Raw genomic sequence first — 14642 nt, 5'->3', positions numbered from 1 at the left:
GTTTAATTGTTTCGCGAGTGAAATTAGACAGTAACCATTTGTTTTCATTTTCATACCAAAGTACTTTTTTATCGCACGTTTGGTTTTATATTCTTTTCACAAATAAAGAAAATAAAAAAAAAATAAAAAACGAGCCATTGAAACCAAAAAACAATCGAAAATGACGCCGACAATGGTTTCAAGCGTTGCCACTAAATTTTTTTGCCATTTTTCCTCAGCATAAGAAGTGTACAACTTTTTCGTCCATTTTCCTTCAGCGTTTGGCCGATGTTTTTTTTTATATATGGATTTTGACAGCATTCCGCTTGAAAAGCTGAATAGAATACTCAGCTCAACACAGAGTATTCTTCTCTACCGGGCTACTCAAAAATTGTTCACCACACCAAACGTCAAATTTTTATCAACCCTACAACATTCGTATCATTTGGCACGCAGCCATATTAAGTACCATATGAATTACTTTCAATGTTTAAAAAGTAACAAAAAAGAGTACCAAATTATCAAAATTATCATCCCTGGCATAGCCGGTATATCTTTGTTGGTCGAGTTTCCTGCAGAATTCAGTGGAATAAAAATGTGGAAATATTTACTCATAATAACCTTTATAGCGTTCCATAGTAGTGATGCGGTACTCCAATCAAATGCAGACACTTTGGTCTTGCTAGATAATTTGGCCATACGCGAAACGCATTCCATTTTCTTCAAATCATTACAAGGTAAGTGTTGGCGATAAGAAGGCGGCCTGTGACGTGGTCTTTTTTCACTCAGCTATACACACCCTTTTTCAATCCTACAGATCGGGGATTTAAATTAACATATAAACTGGCAGATGATTCGGGTCTACTATTATCCCGCTATGGTGAATATCTATACAAGAATTTGATCATTTTCGCCCCAAGTGTTGAGGAGTTTGGAGGGGAACTTAGCGTTGAGAAGTTGGCACAATTTGTGGACGATGGTGGAAATGTGCTAGTGGCCGGAAGTGAGCAATCAGGTGATGCTTTAAGAGAATTTGCATCAGAATGTGGTTTTGAAATCGATGAGGAGGGTGCCTCTGTTATGGACCATCTAAACTATGATGTATCCGATAAGGGCGATCACACAACCATACTTACCGCCTCAAAGAATTTAATTAATTCTCCTACGATTGTTGGAAAGGCTCGTAGCGATGCAAAAAGACCATTGGTGTACAAAGGAACTGGTCTATTAGCTGATAAGGAAAACTCTTTGGTTTTACAATTGCTAACAGCGGAAAGCACTGCATACAGCTACAATCCGGAACAGACCATCAAAGACTATCCACATGCAGTGGGACGTAATACCCTATTGATAGCCGCTTTGCAAGCACGTAACAATGCTCGTGTGGTTTTCTCAGGTTCATTGTACTTCTTTTCGGATGATGCGTTTACAAATGCTGTCACCTATGCTCAATCTGGTCAAAGCTTTAAACAGTCGGGCAATCAAGATGTTGCTAACTCGATTAGTAAATGGGTATTTGGTGAAAACGGTGCTCTTCGCGTTGCCGCTGTTAAGCACCATCGTGAGGGTGAAACACAGCCTCCAGAACAAGCATACACCATCACGGATCCCGTGGTTTACTCCATAACCATTGAGGAATTGGTAGAAGATAAATGGCAAGCTTTCAATGCCAACGATGTTCAGTTGGAATTTGTACGCATCGATCCGTTTGTACGCACAACCCTTAAACACATTGGAGGCGGACGTTATCAGGCTAAGTTTAAAATACCCGATGTCTATGGCGTCTATCAGTTCAAGGTGAACTATGATCGCACCGGTTACACCCAGTTGCAAAGTAATGTACAGGTTTCTGTGCGTCCTTTGGAACACACACAATATGAGCGCTTTATACCTAGCGCTTTCCCATACTATTGCAGCGCCTTCTCGATGATGATTGGGGTATTTTTATTCTCCTTTGTTTTCTTGCATTTCAAAGACGAACCCACACCCACTAGTGCCACCAAAAAGGGTGAAGGCAAGAAGAATCAATAAAATTAAAAATGTTTGCATTAAATGAACAAAATTTGTAGTATGAACTATGAATCATTTTATACGACAAAAAGTCATTGTATTGAATTTTGAATAAAATTATATTTGAAGAAGAAAAGTGGTTCCCTCATATTTTTTTTAACCTAAGCCTAAACAACGTTATAGAGCTAGAGTATCACACCGCAAAAGTATTGGCTGGGCAGGGACGCATGTCACTTGGTTACAAGCAGGACACACAACTACCACGTTGATATCAATCCTTCCTCAGAACGAATTGAGGCAGGAACGTAGTAAAGCCGGAAATATTCTGGGGCCGAATTACCGTATACGTGATAGAGTGCGCTTTCATATAGAATGCAATTTCAACTCGTATTTAATAGACGTTATACCACATTTATACACTATTTAAATTTTTTTTTTCGCGTTCCTAAATTTCAAAAATTGTGTTTCAATAAAGAAATGCATAATTTACAATAAAGGGATTTCCAACGATTTTACTCGTTCACGTATACGGTAATTCTCTTGCTGACCTCTCGCTCTGGATGAAAAGATCAAGCCTGACAGTTTTCGGTGGTGGGTGCCTATCCACATGATAGTAATTATGATGGCAACTGCAATGACCAGTAAACACTGCTTGGACCACAATTTTTTTATGTGTGTTCAACAGCATATAGTCTGAGGACCTTGTTCGAAGAGTCTCGAAGCGTAGATAAATGTTACACCAAACTTCGCTTTTCACAGCAAAGTAAGCGGTTGTTGTTATTGTTTTCGTAGCTCCATCGCCGATCATTGGTCATTCAAAGGAGCCAATAACTCGACTTATGATATCGAGCATTATAGGCACTCAGTATTTAAGCAAGAGCCGGTTCCGCCCGGCCTCTCACTGAGACTCTCCGCTCCGCTCCGTTAACGCTGATTGTTTGCGACTGCAATTACAGTTCTCCATATGGAGCATTTCACTATCCGCAACCTATGGACGCACCCTGTAGCTCTCAGCTAAGCTTCTCGAGATAACGATGAACACCACAAAGATCGGCACTCAAAGTTCCAGTCTGTGTGGTGCTCATAGTTATCCCGTGTCGGGAAGTAAGCGGTAAGATCGACAAGTTAAACGCCCAGCACAGGTTGAGTGCCACACAGGTTGGAAGTCTGAGCTCCAATTTGTGTGGTGTTCATTGTTAGAACGAAAAGCTCTGGTGGGACCTACCACTCTCGCCCACAGGTTGCCGATAGTACAATGCTTCGTATACGCAGTAACTACAACTGCTGTCGCGGAAATTTCTGCGGTGTCGAGTGGAGTGTCTAAGTGAGAGGTCGGGCCGTACAGGATTTTGCTTAAATACTGAGTGTATGTGATACTCCGTATTTCACTATGCGGGACTTTGACTTCTTTATCCTGAAGTTTCGAATAATTCGTGATACACCGTTTAAGGGTGATGTTTTCAAAAAAAACTGGACATAGTGATCGTTTCGAAAGCCTTTCATAGCTCACGGGTACCTTCGTATAAAAAGGGATGACCAGGTTGAAATCTTGGCTAATGGCGTGATAACTTACAAAGCAGTTATTGTTGTTGTAGCAGTGTGTTATACACTGAGGCGGCAGCTCTTGCCGATGAAGAACTCCATCGGGTCAATCCGGTACGTACAACCGGCTTCCATGGGATTGCTTGCAAAGCAGTGGTAGTGATATGCCATATACAAAATCCATGCTGGCACTTAGCAGCTTAGGAGTGCTTTAAACAGGCTGGAGAGGACTATTACAGTCTTAGCAACTGGCATAGGTACTTATGAGAGTGTTTGGAGACGATTTCGTCCGGAACGGCAACTTGGACGATTTGTCTCTGCGGATGACAGTCGTAGCTTTGTTCAAGATCAATTTTAGTAGTTGGACAGTTGAAGAATTCAGTGATCACGTCATGGTTCCACGCTTTATCACTATCGGGATGCTCTATTGATTGATGATGGAACAATCTGGCACATCTCCCCGAATCTTTCTGCTACGTTGCCAAAATTTTGCTGTGGTTCAAAGTGACTTCACAGTAGACCACAGCAAACCAATAATGACACTCGAGTTACAGCGCTTCGAGCGTTCTAGCACTAAATCCTCTGCCTGTGTCGTGAACCTGGATTTTACCTGGGGTTTTTAACCGGCTGCTATAGAGTGAGAGACTGCTGCGGTAATTATGTCTCCATATTTCTTCGCAGTTACACAGACATCTGAGGAAAGAAATAATGCAATCCCATGGCAGCCGGTTGTACGTACCGGAGTGAGCAGATGAAGTCCTTCATCGACAAGGGCTGCCGCCTCATTGTACAACACACTGCTACAACAAAAAGCAAATATTAACAGAGAAGTTATGCAATGGATGTGGCAGCATACTGCAAGGTAACAAGGGTACTTTCACCGTTTGCATCTCCGACGAAGACAGCCACATTTTGATGGGACACTAAACTCACTGCGTTAATTTTCAGCCCAATCGCCCCTTCAGTTAAATGCGCCTTTTTAAGTTCCAAGAATTTCAATCGGGAGATCGGTATATATGGCAGCTGTATCCAAATATTTTCCGATATGAGCCATAGTCGGTACGTATTTTTAAAAGGCTAGTACAACACACTTTGCCAAAATCGGGTAAAAGTTTCGGCTTTTATTGCCCTTATACTTTAAAACGGGAAATCGGTCAATATGAGGGCTATATTAAGAACGATTTGAACCATATTCGGCACAGATATTAAGTAACTTTATACAACGGGTTGTGCTAGATTTCATCGTACTCGGGTAATAATAGCAACACTAAATCGTGAAATCGGTATAAATTTGAACTTTGTTGATCCTCAAGATACAATAAGAAGAAAACGTTTTTAAACAGCAGTAACTAGTAACATACATTGTGTATGTTACTAGTTCGAGGCATTTTTCGCTGTGTGTGTTATGGTTCTTAACTACAATAAACACACACAACTAAAACTGGTTGACAGATAGTGCACTTCGCGAGAAAAAATTGTATTCATCTGTTTACGGTACAATACCTGGTAATTATGTCATGCATATATGCACTCAAATACAAATGTTGGTCAAAATCAGCCCATAAACAATAATTGCATACATTTTTGCTCTCTAGTGATTAGGTTCCTGGGTGATAAGATGATAAGTGTGAGTCTAAACCTAATCACCCTTATTCCCGTTGTCGAAGGCGGAAATCGACAGCAGTCGAAGGCGAATGTCACATTTCGTGGTATTCTGTAACTTATTCGCTTACTACAGTTTGATAATAGGAAATATTGTGGTAAATAAAAAAGGAATAGGAAAGTAGGTTCCATACTCGACAAACAGGCCCAAAGTAGTTTAAAATGCAATTAACTTACATATATATCGATCGTTTCGTCAAATCTCACAGTCGAATTTAACTTACGTGATACCAAAAATGTGAACGAATTTTCGTCTTCGGCAACCATAATACCATTTGGAAAAAATTCGACTACGCCATCGCCAAACGGAATAAGGGGAAATTTAACTTAGCCCTTATAGACCAAAAGAGCGCTTAAATACCAATATATTGGGTTGCCCAAAAAAGTAATTGCGGATTTTTTAAAAGAAAGTAAATGCATTTTTAATGAAACTTAGAATGAACTTTAATCAAATATACTTTTTTTGCACTTTTTTTCTAAAGCAAGCTAAAAGTAACAGCTGATAACTGACAGAAGAAAGAATGCAATTACAGAGTCACAAGCTGTGAAAAAATTTGTCAACGCCGACTATATGAAAAATCCGCACTTACTTTTTGGGCAACCCAATATTATGCCGATGATGTTATGAGTCGGGTATACCTCAATGATCATTACATTCCAGCAGCTGGTCACCACCATGGCGTCTGTGCTAAGCTACGCCGACAGGGTTAAAGCTAAGGTCATCCTTCCTGATGGTAAGCAGGTTAAACGAGATACTTCTCAATGTGTTTCACTTCTGAGTGATCCAGATGTACTTCAACAATAGTTATTATCATATGTTTTTCTCCAATTTTTGTCTAAATTCCACATCCTTAAATATTTATCTCCAATATTTGGAGAACTCTATTTTGATATAAAGGTTATTTTACCTATTTTTTTAATATTATGTTAAGCGCTTTTTTGATCTCACCTTTGTATTACGTACAATCAGCTGTGCTGTAAAAGTTTAATTTTGAATAAGATTAGTAATTTTAAATGTGATTATAGGAAAATACTCATATTTATTTTAAATACGATTATTTGGTTCCCTGCCATCTCTAATTTTATTCAGTTAGATGTCTTTTAATGAGAACCTTGGCCCACTTGTAGCTTGTAACTCATATATTAAAACGTCTTTGTTGCCGTTTCAGGGTCAGTTGAATATTGCGCACTTAAACCATCTTTGAAATTAGATGAGCTTAAATGTATCTTGAAGGACAATATACATGAAATTTTTTCAGTTTCTGAGATTTGGCTTTCGGATGACAGATCTAGTCGTGCGGTTTCTATTCCTTGTTAATGAGTTTTGCCGAAATGATCGTCAGTTTACTGGCCGCGGAGGTGGTGTTGGTGCGTATATTATATGAAATTAGATGAGCTTAAATGTATCTTGAAGGACAATATATTTGAAATTTTTTCAGTTTCTAAGATTTGGCTTTCGGATGACAGATCTAGTCGTGCGGTTTCTATTCCTTGTTAATGAGTTTTGCCGAAATGATCGTCAGTTTACTGGCCGCGGAGGTGGTGTTGGTGCGTATATTTTCAATGGTTTGCGTTACAAAATTATCTTTAAAATGTCTGTATGTCACTGTGAGTCACTTTTTTTAGTTGATTTTGGCAGTGTTACGGTGTGGTTTATTTACCTACCGGCAATCTTGACCAGTTTGAAAGTTATCACCGTGATCTGTTTTCCCGCTATGAGAATGTTGTTGTACTTGGTGACTTCAATTGTTATCTGTTTAACTATTCTCGAGCAAGTTCATTTCGGGCTTTCTGTACTAGTGACTTCAATTGTTATCTGTTTATCTATTCTCGAGCAAGTTCATTTCGGGCTTTCTGTACTTTGACTTGTCCGGAAGATCAACATACCTTATTGACTTTATATTAGTTAGTGATGCATTTTTAATAAATTTCGCTGATCAAGTGCAATGTCCCTTAATTTCTGATCACGCGCTCATCTTTCCTAGTATCTCTTTTAGTTTCTCTTGGTCAATGGAATACATTGTGTTTACTGGAACATTGACTGGGATTGTCTGTCTTCTTTTTTAATTCTTTCGACATTGGCCTTATTTTAGGTGCTCCTGATGTTGATACTAAATGTTCTTACATAGCGCTTCTTTTTAGTGATCTTTTCTAGTGTGTACCCGTAGTTAGGAAAAGGAGAAATAAGGCTTGCTAGGTCGATTCGTGATCTTTCTTATTCTGCTTTCCAGTGTGACCGTTCAGACCAGAATTGTCTATATTCTTTTCTAATAGCATCTTTAATGAAACTTTTTGCAAGTGTGGATGATACTCAAAGCATAGTGATGATACATAAAAACAAACAAAAGTGAAACTAAAACATATGTATTTGATTTTAGAAGAGCTGTGTTGGTTTTTTGGATTTATGTTATTTATTCAGACTTTTTAACTTAAGCCATCACACAAAATATCTATTCTCCAAAACACATCATAACTAATGGTAAAAATACAAATGATAATCTATATATATATAGCTTTAATAATAATCGAACAAATATAAATTATAAGTTAGAACGGTTTTATAAAAAAAAAGAAAATAACTTTGAAGATACCACCCAATATAACAAAAATTTAGAAGTAGCAGTAGTAATAGTAGGTGTAAAAGTAGCTACGGGGAACAGCACACTAATTTTTATTACCGGGGCCGATTCGCTACATTTCATCGTTCCAAACTCGGTCGGTCTAAAGCTTGCCAATGATTAAGGATTTGTTAAAATAAAAGCATACGTTTTAAAATGTAAATATGGGAAAGCTTAGGTAATGGGTAGTAGGGCTAGTAGTAAGTAACACATTTAGACATTAACATGTTAATGAGCCTGCCAATTAAACACTGTTGGGGGGCTCATCATCGCACATGCCCTGGGGCGACACCTTAAGAGGTTAGGAAATAACATGCTCCTCGTACATTCATTACATATACAGAATGTGATATGTGTACTGGTTTCACACTTGTTTATTTGCGCACAAAAATTTGTCTCATCATTGTTATATCATCATCATTATCATCATACCTATGTTATAACAAATTGTTGCATGTACATACATAGTTATCGATAAGATTTCTTCTTATAAAAGCAATTTTGTATTTTAACTAAAAAATGGTGTATAGTAAGTAGTAGTATGTATAAATTATGCATGTTTTTCTCTTAATTACTTTTACGATCGTAGGGATAATGTTAAGTAAAGATGACGTATGATTGTTTGTTGGTTTTTGTTAGTTTTGTATGTGTGCCGTACTTAGCAGTGGTTGTTTGGTTGCAAGTACATATATCATCATCGTGGTCTTCCTTGAACTTTGCATCGTAGTTGGGTTCTTCTTCTTTTTTTTAGTATAATAGCAAGTGTCTGTGTCTTTGTTTTGTTTTTGCTGTTAATGTTGACGTGGTGTAGTGGTGGTGGTCGTGGTCGTGGTTGTGGTTGTAATGGATGTTTGTTTTGTAAAGCATAGGCAGCAAAACCAAAAACAAAAATTTTGTGTTTTAAGAACAACAGCTTTTATAAGCTGGGGCCTTTTCATTATTCCGACGATCGATAACCACACGTTCAGGATTTTCGGCAGATTCTCGTCCAGCTGTCTTATCTAGGATAGCCTCGGCAAGTTCGCAGAATGCACGTTCGATGTTGATGTTTGATTTGGCTGATGTTTCTTTAAAACGTATACCATGCTCCCGGGCAATCTGGAAGCAACAAATAAAGTAATGAGAAATTTATTCGAAATATGAGAAGCTTAATAAAAGGAAAAACTGAAAATTTCTGAAAACTATACTGAGTTTTGCTGGTAAAAGTGTACTTAAAAAAACAAAAAATAAATACTGCCCCTATATTTTTACAAAAATACCCAAAATACTAATTTCGCAAGTCGGCATTTTTGAGTAAAATGTGGAGGCAGCAAATATTCTTTGATGGAAAATTTTGTTGCTTGGGTTTAAGGAACATATGGAAATAATTAGCCCAAATAGGGATCTGGTTTTTTTCGGTTTGAGAACTCGAGAGGGTTTTCCAATATGTAAACAACAAATTCCTATTTTGAAGTACATATAGCACCCGTTTAAATTGACATATAATGTTAAAACTTCACTTTTTTGACAAAAAAAAATTCAAAAAATACGACTTTGTCACATTGTTTTATTGCCAAACGCTATAACTTTTTATCGGATGTGGACACTTTTTGCAAATTTTTGTCAAATCCAAATGATGCATCAATGAAAATCGAAGCACAAATGCCCAAAATGTCAAAAAATAAAAAATTAAAAGTCGAATATCCCCAAAACTAGAAGAGATATTGTAGAATACAACGGAACTTTTTTGTAGGTATTTTTGAGCATTATACAGGATGCACTTATAAGGTGAGGTCATGGTGAGGTGAGGTCAGCTGAGTTCAATTTTTTTATTTTTGTAGTAAATCTAAATGCCAAAGGCTTGATAATACAGCTTTTGTTCTAAAATCTTAAAAAGATGATCTGTTTGATCCGATGATTTGATTCTACACATAAGCAAAAAATAGTTTAATGATGAAACACTAATGATGAAAATACATATATAAAACATATTTGAAGAGGATACGTTGTAAAACAATGTTTATTTCTAAAACCACTTTGACATTTTAATTTACGGCATTTACCTCTCAAGGTAGTTTCGTTGGGGGTAGATTTTTGTTGTTGTGCTAATGACACTACCTCCTAATTGTACCATGACCGAAGAATTTTGGTCATCAGAACACAAATGAAGATTTGCCAGCCAGAAAAAATTTTCGAAATGGCGAGGTGACTAACATTAGGGGCCTGCCGAGAGGCTTCCGGACCACCTAGGTCCTTGATCTTTTGCATATGATCTTGATAACAGCATTAACACTATCAAAGAGTTATCTTCATACGATCTGAAATGGCATATTTTTTACTAGTTTTTTTAAATTTTTTTTTCTAATTTCAATTAGCATTGGAAGGTTGCGAACGTTCAGCTTTTCCCAAAAAGTGGGGCGAATAACCCTGCGAATAACCGGTCAATTGCGATATGCTCCGGGCTCTCCAAGGTTATGGAGAGTATGGTTAACCATCATCTTGTCAGATACATAGAGTCCAATGGCCTTCTTAGCGACAGACAGTATGGGTTCCGCAGAAATCGCTCTACGGGAGACCTAATGTCATTTTTGTCGCAACGAAACCACCAGTTTGGTGAGAGTATGCTCGTGGCTCTGGATATCTCCAAGGCATTTGATAGGGTCTGGCACAGTGCATTTTTATCAAAGCTTGTCGCTTTTGGAGTCGGTAATAACTTCGTTCGATTTATACCAAGCTTTCTCAGAGATCGCACTATACGAGTTGTTGTAGATGGTTTCTCATCAGATGATGTGCCACAAGGCTCTGTCCTTTCCCCTTCCCTTTTTCTTATTTTCATTGACGATCTATTGGGTCAGACTTCGAATCCAGTCTACTCATTTACCGATGACATTAGTCTGTATCATGAAGATACATTGTGATGTCCGTTGGTCAAAACACGTATTCGAAGTGTCGAAAGAAGCATTCAATTGTTTGGCCTTTCTTAAGCGGTGCAAGAAATATTTCACCTCTTCTGATCTTCTCAATATCTACACTACCTACATCAGGCCGAGGGTGGAATATAACTCTCATATATGGACAGGGGCTCCAAAATCATCCTTGGAGCTACTTGACCGGGTTCAACGGAGAACGATGGTGTGGATTGGGGACAGTAGGGTATCCAACTCTATTGCTTCTCTTGAACATCGTCGGAATGTGGGTAGCGTTGTATTGCTCTATCGTTATTTTGATGGCGTGTGTACCAGGGATATTCGTCTTCTTATCCCTGACGTTAGGATGTTCACCAGGAATACAAGACTTGACAGGAACTCACACCCGTTTGTAATTGATTGGCCAGTCGACCGAACCATGCATTACCGAGAAAATTCATTTTTCGCCCGAACCTTTCGTATGTGGAATCGACTTCCGGCTAATGTCTTTCCCACCGACATTAACGTTCAGAAATTTAAGACGAATATCAATAAACACTACTCCATCTCTAGATCAAGCATGCAACAGGTGTAGCAGGCCATTATCCTGGATATCCTTCGTCGCCCATAGCACGCCCTCGCCAATACAGAGTAGTTTTGACTCAACAACCTTTTGGCATATGCAGTCGCTATTGGCCTACGGTTGACAATATTTTCTTTGTATTATCAGATACAGCAATAGGTAGCTTTATACCATAGACCGTTGAGAGAAATGAAAAGCGAAGCTATTCCCCTACCTCTCCCACTCTCCTTTATACTGAGCATTGTCTTCTGTGCATCGCATTTAACAGTGTCACAATTTGCTGATTAAATTTTATTTTTACTTACTGCATCTCCACGTTCTTTACTAACGACACGCTTATCTGTCATATCGCACTTATTGCCCAATATCATCTTTTCGACGTCTTCATTAGCATGCTGCATGGAGTAGATTATCAACAAAAAAAAAAGGCACAATCAGTGAGATCATGTCAATTAACCTTAAGCAGCTCATAGTACTTACCTCATCTATGTTCCTTAACCATTTGACTATGTTTTCGAAACTTTTTTCATTTGTTATATCGTACACCAGCATTATCCCCATCGCTCCACGATAATATGATGTTGTAATAGTATGGAAACGTTCCTGACCTGCAGTATCCCATATTTGTAATTTGATTTTTTTACCCCTGAGCTCAACGGTTTTGATTTTGAAGTCAATTCCTGTAAAAAAAAATTGTCATCAATAAAAATGATGGCCATATAAAAAAAAAAAATTTTAAAAATGCACATCAGGCCTTTATTAGTTTTTGAAATATTCTATCGACAGGAGACAATGCAAATCATTGTCAATTCATTTGAATCAATTAAAAACAATGCAACAATTTTATTTGCTATTCAGAGCTGTTCATAATACATTTATTCTGAGTGCCTATACACCCCACACCACAAGCAGGTTTTAAAGAAATGCTGAATATGCAGCCTTTGATTGATTTCGGAACTTTGCCGCCAAGGTTAGGCTTAGTCTGAGAGAGATCGCCTTGCTGACAGTTGCACTCTTGATACAAATACACATACATTTGCATATTATTGTGTACGTATACAAGAGCTTAAGGCCAAGGGCATGTAAATAGTATGCACATTTGATATTGTGCCTGCCATGGGCTGAAAAGCGTCTCAGACTACTTCAAGGAAGTATTTCAAGTATTCGCTTGGGGGTCCACTACATCAGCATAATGTATATAAAATTTTCCTATGAACATTCTATTAAAGAACAGGGGATACTTCTCTTGTATCTGTAAGTGTAAGTTTATGCCGAGTTCGATCGGTGAGCAGTTTTTCTACTATTGTGGATGTTTACGTCACAAAAGTCGATGCCAAAGTGAGGGGAAATATGTTTTCTGATGCTCTTGCCGGTATTTGAACCCAGGCATTCGCTAGTTCTGTTAACCTCTGCCTATCCCCTATGCAAATTTATGCATTTGCTTAATACTTGACCTTATTCTTTTCGAAATAATGAAAAATAGGCTCTCTATACAAAAATATTTATGAAAAACAAACATAAGAACACATGCGAAACCTGGCAACCCCATTTTTAGATAACTTTAATAAAATACCGAATGCGTCATATTTTTTATGTAATTAATTAAAAGCGGTGGATGTTGAAACTTCTACTTAAAACTGATAGTAGCCCCTTGCCGCCCACAATGACTATAATAAATAAAAATAGAATAATGCGTGGAAAAAGGAGATTGTTGCGCCGCGCCGCGCTGCTCTGCTAAGTACAACAACTGCAATTCAATAACACATACATACATACTTATACACAGAACACACAGTAAAATGATGACAAATATTTTTGTTGGAAATATTTGCAGCCTTCTCCTACAGGTGAACTTATGAAGGCATTATAATAGGAGAAGCACTTGCACAGGGATTTCATTAACACCGTACTCCCAAAGTTCATTGTAATACACAAGAAAAATATCCTTCCCTTTTTGATACCACCACGCCCTTTTGAACAGGTGCTCTACTAAACTACGCACAAAGAACACCGGTTGATGGTGGACACAATGAAGAAGACTTCTAAGAGATACTGGAAACATCTGAACCGGCATATACTCACCAATGGTCGAAATAAATGTGGAGGTGAACGCATCGTCGGAGAATCGGAATAATATACAAGTCTTGCCAACACCTGAATCTCCTATTAGCAATAATTTAAAGAGCAGATCATAGGTTTTCTTGGCCATTGTTTGTTTTGGTTTGAAAATATGCGTTTGTCAAAATTTGTAAATTTATTTTCCTCTTAGACCCGAGCTTGAGTTTAGAACTTTACGGTTTTATTATTTATTCTTGATTTTATTGCAATAAGATATATCTTTTTGTGTGTGTTTTCTTTCTTTGAAAAAAAAAAGAATTGTCAAATTGGCTGTCACCTCAGCCGTCAAAGTATATTTACGAAAACGAGTGTATAGGATGAAGGCAAAATTTATGGAACCTTCATAAGCTATGAAATATTACATTAGCATACAATCATGGATTCAGTCATGACTCAATTATTAAGAGATTATCTCATTTGTACAACATAAAAACCATATGGTAAAATCGTCATCAATTTTGCCAACACACACAAAGAAATTAGTGAGCGTGCTTGTGTAAGTTTGAGTACATGAGCAGAAAATATGCTAGAAAGACGATAAAAAAGAAGACGGGATTTTATCTTAGTACCGTTAAATCTGGTGGCTGTTAACAGCTGTGCAGGTACAACATTTAGTAGTTAGCCATGTACTAACCATTGCAAATCACGATTTATCAGTAACCTAATGATATTTGCTGTGTTTTATATTAGTCCTATCCAGTGCAGGTCAAAGTTGTTCTTGTCATCGTTGTAGCAATGATAAATTTAACAGGGAGGAGTAGTTGTCCAACAATAAAAAATTTAGTGCACGATCCGTCAAACTCAATATTTAGTGCAACTCTAATTTCAAGGGTGTTACCAGTTTGCGTGTAATGGTTCTTAACTATAATACACACACAACCAAAACATATAGTGCATATCGCAAGAAAAAAATTTACTCAGATGTTAACGGTACACTACCTGGTAATTATGTCATGATTCCAACTGCCATGATTAAGCTATTGGGTTGCCCAAAAAGTAATTGCGGATTTTTCATATAGTCGGCGTTGACAAATTTTTTCACAGCTTGTGGCTCTGTAATTGCATTCGTTCTTCTGTCAGTTATCAGCTGTTACTTTTAGCTTGCTTTAGAAAAAAAGTGTAAAAAAGTATATTTGATTAAAGTTCATTCTAAGTTTTATTTAAAAAAGCATTTACTTTCTTTTAAAAAATCCGTAATTACTTTTTGGGCAACCGATGACCTGATCGACGTTTTCTCAACACACA

General features: G+C 37.6%; 2 protein-coding genes across 2 annotated transcripts; one reads left to right on the top strand and one right to left on the bottom strand.

Annotated features, from left to right (window-relative positions):
* Positions 1-511: 511 nt before the first annotated feature.
* LOC106091265 (dolichyl-diphosphooligosaccharide--protein glycosyltransferase 48 kDa subunit) lies at positions 512-2125 on the top strand. Its single transcript, XM_013257737.2, has 2 exons — positions 512-716; positions 797-2125. The coding sequence occupies exons 1-2, from the start codon at positions 575-577 to the stop codon at positions 2008-2010; spliced, it is 1356 nt and encodes a 451-aa protein (XP_013113191.2). The 5' UTR covers positions 512-574; the 3' UTR covers positions 2011-2125.
* Positions 2126-8167: 6042 nt separating this feature from the next.
* On the bottom strand, positions 8168-13660 carry LOC106091283 (ras-related protein Rab-10). The gene is made up of 4 exons (XM_013257762.2): positions 13362-13660; positions 11760-11959; positions 11585-11674; positions 8168-8909 (listed from the first exon to the last, which is right to left on the bottom strand). The coding sequence occupies exons 1-4, from the start codon at positions 13486-13488 to the stop codon at positions 8712-8714; spliced, it is 615 nt and encodes a 204-aa protein (XP_013113216.1). The 5' UTR covers positions 13489-13660; the 3' UTR covers positions 8168-8711.
* Between the last annotated feature and the right edge of the window lie 982 nt (positions 13661-14642).

The sequence above is a fragment of the Stomoxys calcitrans genome, chromosome 4, assembly GCF_963082655.1.
Source record: "Stomoxys calcitrans chromosome 4, idStoCalc2.1, whole genome shotgun sequence".
In the NCBI taxonomy this organism is placed as follows: Eukaryota; Metazoa; Arthropoda; class Insecta; order Diptera; family Muscidae; genus Stomoxys; species Stomoxys calcitrans.
Note: the sequence above shows the minus strand (reverse complement) of the source record. Positions and strands in the feature narration are given on the sequence as shown.

What these genes read in the sequence shown, in the direction of transcription:
- LOC106091265 (XM_013257737.2), top strand. Translation starts at nt 575, where the DNA reads ATGTGGAAATATTTACTCATAATAACCTTTATAGCGTTCCATAGTAGT. An exon ending in TTTCTTCAAATCATTACAAG is followed by an intron (nt 717 to 796) that starts GTAAGTGTTGGC and finishes TCAATCCTACAG; the next exon opens with ATCGGGGATTTAAATTAACA.
- LOC106091283 (XM_013257762.2), bottom strand. Translation starts at nt 13,488, where the DNA reads ATGGCCAAGAAAACCTATGATCTGCTCTTTAAATTATTGCTAATAGGA. An exon ending in GGTTAAGGAACATAGATGAG is followed by an intron (nt 11,675 to 11,759) that starts GTAAGTACTATG and finishes TACTCCATGCAG; the next exon opens with CATGCTAATGAAGACGTCGA. An exon ending in GTAAAGAACGTGGAGATGCA is followed by an intron (nt 8,910 to 11,584) that starts GTAAGTAAAAAT and finishes TGTTGCTTCCAG; the next exon opens with ATTGCCCGGGAGCATGGTAT.